Here is a 14271-nt window from a genome sequence, read left to right on the forward strand (position 1 = left end):
GGTGCTAAGTATCTGAGCCCGGATTCGATCCCAGGTCATCCCAACTCTGGGGCCGGTGTTCTTACGCCCTGTGCTACCTGGCCACCCCCGAAAAAGGTAATGTTAAGCAATTTGGGGGGATACTTACACACTTACCTGAGTTTGGTTTAGGGGTTTTTTTGTTGTTGTTTGCTAACTTCCTCCCACTTAAGTAGTTTCTTCTGTCATAGGATTTAATTGGTAAATTTAGAGGTGATTGGGACCCTCTCTAGTCTTGACTTTTCAACCTGACCTTTCAAATCCGAAATCTGTGAGGTTGTGACTTGTCAGCCAAGGTCACAAAGCTAGTAAGTATCACAGGGGGATTTAAACCTAGGTCTTCCTGACTTCAGGTCCTAAGTCCAGCAGTGCTTACTCCACACCCTGATAGCTCTGTTGGTTTTCACTTTACCAGTGGTGTTATATAAATATTTCTTAAAGTTTACTGAACACAGTAAGAATGATGCAGATTCTTTTTTTTTTTCTTTTTTGTTTTTGGAGGGGGGAAGGCAAGGCAGTTGGGGTTAAGTGACTTGCCCAAGGTTACATGGCTAGTAAGTGTTAAGTGTCTGAGGCCGGATTTGAATTCAGGTCCTCCTGACTCCAGGGCCAGTGCTCTCTATTCACTGCACCACCTAGCTGCTCCAGTGATGCAGATTCTTACAGTATGGGCAGTGAGACTAGGATTTGAAAGGTTGGGGGATATTTCCATTTCTTACTTCTCCTTTTCTTCTGATACCTATATTCTTGCAAGTAGGGACACTGTATTAACTTCCTGATAGGTATCTTCTCTGGAGCTAACCACCAGTCCTAGATTCTTCCACTAGCATTCACCACAGGAAACTTTGGGGGAAATATGTATAATCATTTCAAGGTCCCCATTAAACATACTCAAAGGCTGAAATAACAAAAGGTAACTCATGCAGACAGATGTGAATTAACCTAGCATGCTTGTTTTATCTGAAGCTTTCAAAACACTGAATTCATTTATTTTAGCTAGGAGAAAATGTATTATTTAACATTTCTAAGTTTTCTCTACTTATTAACAATAAGGTTTTTAAAAAGATTTGTATATGCATTCCATTATCAACAAGTAATATTTATTATACATTCAACTCATATGTAAGGTATCCATTGGTTCTCTGGAGAGACCTTGGAGATTATCTAGTCCAACCCCTTATTTTGAAGACCACAAAGTTTAAGAAAGTTTCCTAAGGTCACCCAAGGAGTAGGGACTAGAACTGGAATTTTAATCTATTTTTTCTAGTTCCGAATCCACTATTTTTACTACTATACTCTGCGTGGCACTGAGTTTTCAAAGGCAATAAGTGAGTATCAGAATATCCAGTTGTATTGAATGCTAACTTTGGTCTTTTGTTAAGAAATTATAAATACATAGTCCCTCTTAGTCTTTAGTAATTCTGCCTGGAACACATCTGCTTAGAAGCATTTGTTTCCATTGTCCTTCTATTCTCTGTAGATTTGTATGTTGCTCTGATTTGTATAATCAAACCTACTTACTGGTTGGTTTAATTCTACTTTTTCAGTAAGCATTATTTGCACTATAGCATAGAGTGAATAAAGCATATTTATTAAGTGCTTACTATGTGCAAAGCACTTTTTTTAAGTGCTAGGGATACAAATAGGAAAGTATGTCAGTTCCTGCTCTCAAGGAGCTCACATTCTGAAAGGGGGGATTGACTCATGGAAAGTTTCAAATGCAAGTCAAACAGAAAAGTCCCATGGTTCTTAGGGTACAGTGGCAAAGCAAATAGTAATGCTTTTTTTTTTTTTTTTAAGAAAAATTTCAGTGAGCAAAAATCCACCTTCTGTCCCTCCTACCCTCATTTCCTGAATGAGAAACAAAGAAAAACAAAACTCCTGTTATAAACATCTGTAGACAAGCACAACACATTTCTATATTGGCCTCATCCAAAATAATATGTCTCATTCTGCACTCTTGAGTCTTTCATCTCTCTGTTAGGAGGATGGTAGTGCATTTCATCATTAAGCCTCTGGAATTGTGATTGTTTGCTATGCTGATCAGAGTAACTAAGACCCTCAAAGTTGTTTGTTTTTACCATATTGTTAGCATTATATAAATTGTTCTCATGGTTCTGTTCATTTCACTCTTCATCAGTTCATACAAGTCTTCCCAGAGTTCTCTGAAACTATCCCCTTTGTTTCTTTTTTTTTTTTTTTAAAGCAATCAGGTTAAGTAACTTGCTCAAGGTTACACAGCCAGTTATTTCTGGGTGTGGTGCTGAGTGTCTGAACCTGGATTTGATCCCCCAGGTCATCCCAACACTGGAGCCCGTGCTCTTACTCGCTGAGCCACCTGGCCACCCCTGCAATTTGAAACTTTTATAGTTAAAACTATACTAAGACTTTTGGAACATCATGTAAAATGTTCCCAGAGCAGATATTTATGGTGTATATTGTAGCTATCTCCCTAAATGTCTTTAAAGACAATTACCATATTCAAACTCAGTTCAGTAAACATTTATTAAGCACCTGCTGTGTTCTAGAGCTTGGAAGGAATTTAGTGCCCCACCCTCTTAGTCTTCCAATCAAAGGGAATGGGCTGCTGAGGGAAGGGAATTAATGAAAGATGATGAATCAAAAACTGAGTCAGTCAGCATGATATTGAGATTTCAGGTTATTAATTTAGAGTTATAAAGCAGGTATAAAAAAACTGTCTTAAGTAGTGAAAGGGTATTCAAATAGTAATTTTGATACAAAGGATTTTATTCTCCTTTTGGTCTTGACTTTACAAGCTTAATGAGATTACAAGAGTTCTGGTTTGGCTTATATTTATGTCTTAGAAGTTCAGCTTTCATTAGAAACTATGTTTCTTTTCCTGAGTAACATTTCCATGGAAATTAGAGTGGTCTGCATGTAATTTATATATATCTTAGAGGAGAGTGTGATGTTAATGGAATATAAGATCTTCCATTAATAGACCTATGTGACCACATGTGTCCCCTTTTCCTTGGAAAAAGGGCCATGTTCCCAGGTCTGAAGGTACACAGGTATTTCAGTCTCAGCTGTGATACATCCTGAGTCACATAGAGTCCATTGGGGGAGGAACTTGCCTAAAGGGAAGCTTACTTAGGAAAGGCTTTCTAACAGGAAGACTTACTCAATTAGGCACTGAGCCACATGGGTTGTGATGCCTTTTGGCTCTGAGCCTATTAGTTGAAAACTATGTATACTGGAAGGTTGGTACTTTACTTTGGGGGTTTGCTTATTAGAAGGACCTTTTGATTCCCTGGACAGAACTCTTGAATAGCTGCTCTGAGTAACTGTTTGTTAAGAGTCCCTTGACTACTCAGAGGTTTATGCTCTCCTGATCTGGTAGTGTATGTAGGTGGTTGTATTACTTTGTTCAGACAGTAGGAGCCATGTCTGTTGAATCTCTGAGACTTCTCTGTAATTAAAGTAATATTGCTGACCCTTTTAAAAGTTGTCTTTTCTTTAGCAAAGCAGATCAAAGAACCTGTACTAGCAGCACACCCTGTGTGCTAGGGTGCTTGCTATTATAGGCAGCCTTAGGCATATAGATATTAAATATGCTACCCATGAAAGAAACATAAAGCATGCTTTATTCTTACTGTTTCTTGTAATATTCCCCACCTAAGAGTGTCTGTTACTCTCTAACTTTGTGATACTGACTTTGGTTTTAATAATTATTGGAGGCTTTTTCATATTTTTCATTAAAATGATGAAGAAGGTAATAAAGTATAAAGATTTGAGTTTCAGAATAAATGTTACATTGACTTTTTTTCCCCTGTAAAACGATTTCAGTCTTAATTACTGTCTTTATAATAGCCTTGTGAATTTTAGGGACTTCTGTTTCTCAGGCTGTTTGTTCTCTGTGTACTTATTTTATTTTTGATATTGTATCACACCAGAATGTGTCATTTATTTCTTTAGAACTTTTGGCATTGGAGCAGGATGCAGTCTTTGGCCTTGAATCTCTCCTGGTGCTTTGTAGTCAAGATGATAGTTCAGGTGCTCAAACAACTTTAAAGGTAAAAAAGTATTTGCTTAACATAATTGTTTATATTACATAAACAAAAAGCTTTATTTTAATCTTCACTCTAAAACCTAGTCCTTTAATCTAAAATATCACAAAAAATGCACAAAATAAACATTTAAGCTGATTTTTTTTTTCACCATGGAGGATTAAACATATATTTAGCTGGTATAGTTTTGAAAAGTGTCTAAAGCAGATGTAGTTGACAGTCTCTTCTCATTAGAGTTTATAATCTAAAACATACAACATTGATGATAAAACTAAAGACATATATCAAGGCATATAAGCCATATATTTTACCAAGAGCTGATGGAATAATTTCTCTAGTCACATAAATAGAAATATCTGTTATATATGAAGTTTCATGGGCCAGTTTTGGTACTGTAGTGCTAATGACCAATTAGGAAAGCTTCTTAGGGACCTTAACTGACAAAATGGCTAGTCAGAAACCTCAGAAAAAGGAAATTATTTACTAGATATAGAGCTAAAGCTAAATATAGATATAGATATAGAGCTAAGGCTGAATTCACAAGATAAGAGGAATATAGCATAAGATTTTTTTTTAAACCCTCGTGCTTCAGAAAGAGCATAAGATAAGACTAGGCTCACATCTTGGAACATAGTGACTTCCACAACATATCTCTACTTTTATCCAGCATTGCTTCATTCAACATTGTTATTTCTGGGAGTGGAAACTTAGCTGTACTTATGAGCAAGATAGACTAGTTGGCAGGCTATAAACAAGACAATTAACTCTCCTTATACCTTAGTTTACTTATCTACTGTATTAGTAATTGGAATAATTGCTGAGAGTCTACCTAGATTATAGTTTCATCTCACTAAAAAGGGTCATTTAGATCATTTGATCCAACCTGCTCATTTTGCAGATGTGAAAAGTGAGAGTCATCCCTCATCCTGAGGGTCAAGTGATAATATATTCTGAAAAAAAATTCTGAAATTCTTTGTTTCTATAAGATAAGGGATTTTACTCAAGAGCTACTAAGCTTTTAGAATATAATGGCACTGACAGGAAAAGGAGGGAATCTTTTTTCTTACTCAGTAGAGGGCAGGAGGAGTCTCTAGGATAATATACAAGGGATTTTTATTCCATATAGTTTGGTATAGGTGGCCACTGAGGTCCTGTCCCACTTCAGTTTCTCTGATTCTTTGAATTAAAGGCCCTGAGAAAATGACATTTAGATTTGGCCATAAAATATTTTTTCCTCTTAATTTTCCATAAGCTCATCAGGCTTAGTTCTAGGTATATCAATAAAGCATTGGCTTTGCTTTATTTTTTAATTTAGTTTTAAGTGTGGTATAGTTGGAAAATGTTATTATAGGATTATATTGATTCAATACATGGAGTATTCATAAAAGAAGATGATATTCTATCTTCAAGAAGTTAGCCCACCATGTTGCTAGTATCAGTGCACATGATTCTTTTGTATTAAGGATGAATTTAGGCACTAGAAAAAACTGACTAAACTGATTTTTTTTTTTTTGGATATGCAGATAGCTTTGACTTGTATGGTGAAGCTAGCCAAGTGCCGTCCTCATCTCAGCCAGTCAGTGGTTGAGTCTCTGCTGACTCAGTTGCACAGTGCTCAGGATGCATCCAGGATTCTCATGTGCCACTGCTTGGCTTCCATTGCCATGCAGCTACCAGTGTTGGGTGACGGGATGCTTGGAGACTTAATGGAGCTCTACAAAGTGATTGGACGTTCTGCTACAGATAAGCAGCAGGAACTTTTGGTGGGAAACCACTTTTTTGGAATGTACTGTTGATGAATAGGACTCAGTCCAGCTTTATCTATTTTGAGAACTTTTAAACTAGTATACAACTTAAGTGAAGCTGACAAGTTAATAATAAAGCTGATACTTGCATAGCATTTTAAGGTTTTGCAAAATACTTTACAGATATCACAGTCATTAAACATTTATTTAGTGCCTACAGTGTGTCAGACACTCTGCTAAGTACTGGGGAGACAAAAAGGGGCCAAAGAAGTTCCAGTCCTCAAGGCACCCACAGTATTACAATTGTAAAACATACTGAATGTAGTCAAAGAATGTGGGTTCACATCTCTTCTGTGTGACCTTGGGCAAATAACCTTCACCCTTTTCCTTTCCCTGTCATGCCTTAGTTTCCTTATATGTAAAATGAAGGGATTTGGAGTAGGTCCCTTCCAAACTCTGAATCTGTGCCACTAGTCTTTTTTGATCCTTATACCAAACTTTTGAAGTAAATGCCTCAGTACTTGAGCTAATATTTTATTAAAGCAAATGGCAAAGAATCAGGGATTGTATATGTGAAAGTGTAAAGTTAAAAAGAGAGAATTACAAAGAGAATTTACTTTGGAGCTGTAATTAGAACCAAAATGTTTGACTAATATTGAACATTATTTGAGTTAGGTTATCAGTCATGTTGTAGTTGGTTTGAAATAACTAAAGGAAAGCCCTTTTTAGTTTTGAACACATCAAGCTACTACCTCTTTTCCCAAAGAACCTTCAGGGGAATGGAAGGAAACAAGCATTATACTGAGTGCTTTACAGGTATCTCATTGGATTCTCACAACAGTCCTGTGAGGCAGGTGCTATCATTATCCCTGTTTACAGGACAGTTGTTCAACTAATTGCTGATGTTCTACCCTTGCTAAAGTCTCAGCTAAATTACAAGTGACAAAAAAGTCACTTTTTTCTATATGTGAAACAAGTAAATTATGAATTAAATACCACTTTTATTTCAAAGCAGTGGGTTCAGATATTCACCAGTTAATCAATCAGCAGGTATTTATTAAGCAAGTATGTACCAGGTGCCATCAGCAGCAACAGAAAAACAAAACAATCCCTACTCACAGGGAACTTATATTCTGATGGAGACAACAAAGACATTTATAGGTGTATATAAGATAAATATAAACAAATCTAAATATTAAGTTCTATTAGCTCTCATAAGTACAAATAAATAGGAAAAGAAGAAATACAAGGTAGTTTAAGAGTGAAGGCAATGTCCAAAGTGGCCTTTAGATGCATCTTGAAGGAAGAGGGGGATTTAGTAAGATGGAGATAAAGAGGGAATACATTCCAGAGGTATGGGACATGGACACACAAAGATGAGAGATGGAGTGTCCTGTGTGAGGAACAGAAAAGACCATTTTGCTTGGAATATAGAGTGCAGGAGAGGGAGTAAAGTCCCATGAGGATATATTGCAGCTACCATAATCTTGAGTGGGTGGAAAATTTTATGACTGAATCTTAGAGGAGTTACTGAGTGAATGTGGTAAAGAGGAATTCAGGAAGTTGCCATGGACAGGGAGCAAGGAGAATTCTAACTCCCTAAACTCAGTGAGTCAGAAGTTGTGGGTGAAGGTATAGCCAGGAGTAGAGAAGAGGGAAGAAGGGCAGGGGCAGGTGGTGCAGCACCAGCCAATGTAGTTTAACGTGCTGACCATGTTGGGCCACAAAAAATATGATTATAATGAAATATGAGCTGCAGCTCTCCTCCCCTCTCCCTTTTTCCTTTTCTCTCCTTCTTCCTCTCCTTCCCCCTCCCCCCTTTCCCTCCATCTCTTTCCCTTCTACCCTCTTACTGGTATGGATTTGGAATCTAGAGAACTGGATTTGAATTCCTTCTTACCTGCTTCCTCTTCTGTGTAATTTCGGGCAAATAGGTTACTCTTTTCCCAGGTTGTGATTACTTACCTATCAAATGAGGAAGTTGGATTGTCAGTCTTTTCCAACTTTACGTGAGAGTGGCTTGAAGATAGAGCAGGGATTATTCATTCATTGTGTTTGTATCCCTAGCTCCTAGTACAGTGCCTGCACATAATAGGGACTTGAATACTTATTAATTAATTAATGCTTGAGAAATGTTGGTAGAAACAACGGAGTTAGAGAAGATTTATATGACCAGAAAAACTATATTATAGTTCATCCACAAGAGGGCGCTGCATGTTGGCACTGCATTGAGTAGTGCTTTTAGTAACAAAAGTTTCAGTAGAAAAACAAGATTCCAGTTAAGCCAGTCTGAATGCATCAGTGTTGTAGTTGGTTTGCAATAACTAGCTAAGTGCATTTCTAATTGAAGTGATGTTTTTATCTTGAAGACAGCGCATGTTCTTTAACACTGCAGGAAGTTGTTACTTGGTGTGACCTCAGTAAGCTTTATGCTAGAGTTAACTGTTGGCCTATAATTAGATGAACCTTTCAAATTCCAGGCTATCAATGGGGGGATATTTGTTAGTTCTTCTTGCTTACGTAGTTTGGATTTTTTAGCCGTTACGATTCTCATGAAAACGATTTATGCCTCAGAAGCAAACTGCCTTCTTTGGTATTACTTTTTATTAAAATTTAACTAGAATTACAATGTCTTCAAACATTATTGATACTCAAATCTCCATTAAAGTCTTATGCCAGGGCTACATCCGTGGCATGGAGCTGAATGGATCCAAAGGTCTCATTTTTCCAGTTTATAACATGCCTAAATGACCTTCCTGCTTTAACCAAGCTTGAGTAAAGACCTGGTGATGTGCTGTATTTATGATATCCTAGCAAAATTTGGAGAGGATTGTTACCAGCTTTGTTTCAACCATAGCAACTTAGGAAGATTGCCTACTAAGGAATAGGAGAGTTATAATCTATATGTCAAAAATGAAATAATGGATCCTTGAAGTATTGGTGAAAATGTCATAACAGGATAAAAAAGGGAGGAGGAACATTTAGGAGTACAAGAGAATCTACCACTTTAGGGGAATATCATGGAATATCTTTGCTATTATGTAGATAATTATATTAACTTTTCTTCTTTGAACTAGGTTTCTTTGGCTACTGTGATTTTTGTAGCCAGTCAGAAAACATTATCTGCTGAAGTTAAAACTGTTATTAAACAACAACTTGAGAATGTCTCTAATGGTTGGACAGCATACCGGATTGCCAGACAGGCATCTAGGATGGTAAGGTGCCCACCTTTCATATCACCTATGTTGAGAGAAACAACATAAAGCAACCCTTAGAATGAGGGATTACCAACCACACTTACTGCTTAGGATGAAAATATGAATTCCAAGGCTTGAGTTAAGAATTTGGATGATGCGGGGAAAGAGATTTTATTTTAAACTCTTTTTTTTCTTAATAAAATCACAAAATATTGGTCTGTATACCACAAGTTATTGGAAGCTTCTGCAGGAGTCCTAAATATTTGAGTCTGGCTAACTATATCTTGTTAGCATAATCTCTGTTTATTATCATGTCATCACCACTACTTTCCATAAACCTCACCTCTTTTCCTTTACTCAAAAGAATTCATGAATCTCTGCACGTAAAAAATAAATTTCTACGTATCAACCCCTCACTCCCCAACAATCAGCAGAATTCACCTGTCCTTTCTAAAGTGGAAAAAAACAAAGGAAAGACTTACTGTTTTGTTTTGTTTTTAAGGGGATGTAGAACATCAACATTTCAGGAATCTTTGTGATGAAAGTCTTGAAATAATAAAGTTTGAGAAATACTTAAAAGAAAGTTTGAAACAATTAGAACACAAATTATTCATCTATTAATCTTTTTCTTTCATAAAAGATTCCAGAGTCTTTAGACAGCTGTTCTCCAGAATAGTATATAGATCAAAAAAGATGTATGCTCATAGAGACATAATGGTAGAATGGGTAGAGGATTGACTTTGGAGTCAGGAAAACTTAGGCTCAAGTCTTACCTCTGAAACGTACCAGCTATGAGACCTGGTGAAGGGAGTTTCTACCTAGGGACTTACTTACACAAATGAAATCATAGTTGCAGTTCCCCACTATCTCCTCTTCTCCCTCAGAAAAAGTATGCCTTTCCAGACTGGTGAGAAAAAGGGACTGTTGATTTTCATAGTCAAGCCTAAATGACTAGCCTTCAGTTTATTTTTTCAAACAAAATTTTTATTGATTTCTTTTGTTTTTATGTCATCAATATTTTTTCTAGTATGTCCCCTCCTCCCCACCCAGAGAGCCATCCTATATGACAAATCACCAATCAATAAATTTTAAATCTTAAATTATATGAAATGTTTCACATCTATGAACCTCTCACCTCTACAAAGGAACTGAATTGAGGTATCTTCTTGTGTCTCTTCTTTGGATCCAGGTTTATCTTTTAGAATTTTGCATTCACTTTTTGTGTGTGGTGATTGTTCTTTCCATTTTATATTTTTGCAGTCATGGTTTATATTGTTTTCTGGCTCTGATTATTTTACTCTCTATCAGTTCATGTAAGTTGTTTCATGCTTTTTCATATTCATCCTTTCTTCCAATGAGATATTTTACATTGTCTTCCATTTTTTAATTCTTTTGGTTTTGTTTTATTGTTTCTTGATTTTCCAAAGTTATCAGCTTCCATTTGTTCCATTCTAATTTTTAAGGAATTCGTTTCTTCAGTGAAATTTTGAATCTCCTTTTCCATTGGACCAATTCAGCTTTTTAAGGTATTCTCATTGTATGGCCTACACTGGACTGTGCTCCACTCTCACCCAGGTACAACAGGCCTTTCCTGCTGACCTTCTAAGTTGTCTTTGGCATCTGTGGGTTGAGAGGTCTGGAAACCACTGCTGTTGCTGCTGATTCAGTCACCCTGAGGCCTGCTCCTAGTTTGCTGGGGCCTGGTCTGAACTGGAGTGGCCTGTGCTGGACTATACTCCTCTCTCACTCTGGTGCAACAGATCTTTTCTGCCAAGTTTTTCTTTTCTTACAAGTTGTCTTGGGCTGGGAATTTGTTTCACTGTTTTATTGTGGATTCTACTGCTCTAGAATTTGTTTAGAGTCATTTTTTAAAGGTATTTGGAGGGGTTTAGGGGAGAGCTCAGGAGAGTCCCTGTCTTTACTCTGCCATCTTCTCTCTGCCCCCTATATTGATCCTTTCTTACAGCACAGTAATCTCCCATTACATTCATATGCTACATCTTGTTTAGTCATTTTCCAGTTGATAGATAACTATTTTGTGGTAGCAAAAAGTTCTGCTATAAATATTTTTGGTGTACACAGGAACTTTGTTCTTATCAGTGGCCTCTTTGGGGTATAAACCTTGTAGTAGAATTCCTGGGTCAAAGGGAATGAACTTTATTTTCATAGTTCCAAATTGCTTTCCAAAGTGGTTGTGCTGATTCACAGCTCCACCCACAATATACCACTGTATTTATCTTCTCTCAGCCCCTGCAACATTGACTTCCCATCTCTGGTCATTTTTGTCAATTTACTGTAGATGAGGTGAAACTCAGGGATATTTTGATTTGTAGTTCTCTTATTAATGGTTTAGAGTATTCTTTCCTAGACTTCTAATAGTTTGCAATTCTTTCGATAACTGTTCATATCCTTTGACCACATATCTATTGAAGAATGTCTTTTGGTCACATACATATATGTGGGGGGGAGGTATATAGTATATGTATGTATGTATATCTTCATTATCTATATAGATCTTAAAACCTTATTTGAGAAATTTGATACAAAGATTTTTTTCACATTTAATTACTTTTTCTTATCCTAGATACATTAATTTTGTCTGTGGCACAGCTTTTCAGTTTCATGCAATCAGAACTTTATGTTTTTATCTTCCATAATTGCCTTTATCCTTTGGTTAAGAATATATCTCCTACCCATAGCTATGAAATGTATATGATATACTTCTCTTCTAATGTTTTTTTTTTCAATATGATCTTAAATAATAAGGTCATGCACCATTTGAATTTATTGTAGACTATGACATAAGGTGTTAGTCTAAACCTAATTTCTGCCAGACTGCTTTTCGGTTTCCCCAGCAACTTTTATCTAATAGGGAGTTCTTTGCTAAGTAAATTTATAATTAATTGTTTCTTTTGTCTTTGGTTCTAAATTTTTGTTATGTGAGAATAGCTTGGTATGTTTATCCTAAAGAAATATTTTGACTGAGTCTCAAAGTATACAATATGAAAATTGATTATTGAAACTTATCCAAGATTGGTTTTTCCTTTTCACTGCAGCATCAACTATTTCAAAGTATAAAAATGTCACTTGCCTCTTTGTCCTTTTTTAGGGTAATCATGACATGGCCAGAGAACTTTATCAAAGTCTCCTGACTCAGGTAGCCTCAGAACATTTCTACTTTTGGCTGAACAGTTTGAAGGAATTCTCCCATGCAGAACAGTGTCTCACAGGTTTGCAAGAAGAGGATTATAGTTCAGCACTTTCCTGTATTGCTGAATCTTTGAAATTCTACCATAAAGGGATAGCATCCTTAACAGTAAGTCTCTTGCTATAATGATGATGGCCTATGTGGAAATAGACATATCTATCTGAGTCATCTTTTAATTACCTCTTTTAAAGACTTGGTTTAGTAAAATTTTAACTTCCTGGACATGATTAAAAAGAGGGGTCTATTATTTATTGCCCCATACTCATTTAGATTGCTATATGGTAGGATATTGATAGTGAATTCCATTTTTTAAAGCATGCACAGGAAACCAAAGTTTATTTTAAGAGCAAATCCCTTACAGTAGGAAGAATGCCAGATAGGTGTAGAAAGTATGAATGGAATAAAGGTAAAAATCCTTCCTCTCTACATTCTGCTACACAGCACTCTGCCTAGGTCATTAACACTATTATTAACATCAAACCCCATTGGTTAAGCGTCTACTTACAGCATGGCATCCTATTGGGGAGGGCATAGTATTCCTTAAAAAATACTGGAAACAGCTCTCCTAATTATCTTTTCTTATAATTAATGAAGAAAGGGCCAAGTAAAATTAATAACTAGAATTTTCATTTCATGTAAAGTCTTAGAGTTAAAAGAGAACCTTTCAGGTTATATAGCCTAAACTTAATGCCTAATTCTGATATCCTCTACAAAATTCTTGGAAAGAATTCCAGTATGGGTCTGAACAGTCAGTAAACATTTATCAAGTGCCTACAGTGTGCTCAGCACTATGATAAGCACTGGTGATGCAAAGAAAAGACAAAAGTCCCTGCCCTCAAGGAGCTTACAGTCTTACAGGTGAGTCAATATGAATACAGTTCTGTACAAACAAACTGTATTCAGGATAAATGGAAAGTAATAGACAAAAGGAAGGCACTAAAATTAAGGGGGATTGGGAAAGGCTTCCTGTAGAAGGTAGGATTTTACCTAGGACTTGAGGAAGAAAATTCCGTGTGTAGAGGACAGCCTAGAATTCACCATCTTGCAGAGCAGCCCTTCCCATTTTTAAATGAATCTTTAGCTGCTCTTCTTTATGTTGAACTAGAAAACTTCCTTCCTCTAATTTCCACTTACAGGTCCTAGTTCTGTTCTCTTAATAAAGACTGTTTCCTATATAACAACCAATCAGATGTTTCAGGGTAGGGGGGAGCATGGTGGGAAAGAATGCAAATTACAGAGGAAATGGAAGGTAATCTTAAAGAACACACTGTCAGCGGAAGGGACTGGCAAAGGCCCCCTGCAGAAGCCAGAATTTGAGCTGAGACTTAAGGTAAGTCAGGGAAACCAGGAAGTGGAAGGGAAAAAGAAGAGCATTTCAGGCATGGAGGACAGTAAGTCCTTGACAAGGCACAGTCAGAAAATGGGAGTCTTGTGGGTAAGAAATAGTAAGAAGTCTGAGAGAGAGAGTATATAGCATTTGTGACCATCATACCTAGAAGCCCTGACAGATGAACCATTAAAGTGTGAGTATACAAAATAGGAGAACATGTCTTTTCTTCCAGGCCATGCTTAGACTAAGACTTTTGAAGTTTGGTTTTCACTGATCGGTTGAAGACAAGAATATAATATCTCTTTAAAGGTTAGCTTTGGGGGTGACATTTTAAAAAGTTATTTAGTCATTCATTTCTATTGAATGGCTAGGAATTATAGTTTAACCAGTCTAATCTGAAAACTGATTATGACTCAGACAATGAGAGCAAAAAAATCCATTTTTCTCGGTAAAGGGAACTGTTAGTTCAGGACAGGCAGAACTACAACACTAGTGTGTAACTTATGTAGAGCGGAAAATTTCTTAATTGTTTTATATGATGACACTTGACACTGTGAAGTAGAATAACAATACAGTGAGGCAGTTATGCATTGAAGAAATTTCTGTTGGTGCATTCTTGATCTGCTTAATATTTTTTTTAATAATAAATTCATTTTATAAAATTTGAAATTACTATTTGTTTCATTTTGTAAATTCATATTTGTGAAAGCTTCCTGCCTCTTATTTAAAGAGGAAAAAAATCAGT

General features: G+C 36.4%; 1 protein-coding gene across 1 annotated transcript in view; it reads left to right on the forward strand.

Annotated features, from left to right (window-relative positions):
- INTS7 (integrator complex subunit 7) overlaps positions 1–14271 on the forward strand; it is a 69320-nt gene that overhangs the window by 22297 nt on the left and 32752 nt on the right. The window contains exons 10-13 of the mRNA XM_069108760.1: positions 3955–4052; positions 5570–5809; positions 8869–9006; positions 12098–12304. Coding sequence (XP_068964861.1) covers positions 3955–4052; positions 5570–5809; positions 8869–9006; positions 12098–12304 — 683 coding nt within the window. The remainder of the gene's footprint in view (positions 1–3954; positions 4053–5569; positions 5810–8868; positions 9007–12097; positions 12305–14271) is intronic.

Source organism: Petaurus breviceps, unplaced genomic scaffold (genome assembly GCF_028583685.1).
Source record: "Petaurus breviceps papuanus isolate PSGF00001 unplaced genomic scaffold, PetGlider_PUasm1.0 90434, whole genome shotgun sequence".
Lineage (NCBI taxonomy): Eukaryota > Metazoa > Chordata > Mammalia > Diprotodontia > Petauridae > Petaurus > Petaurus breviceps.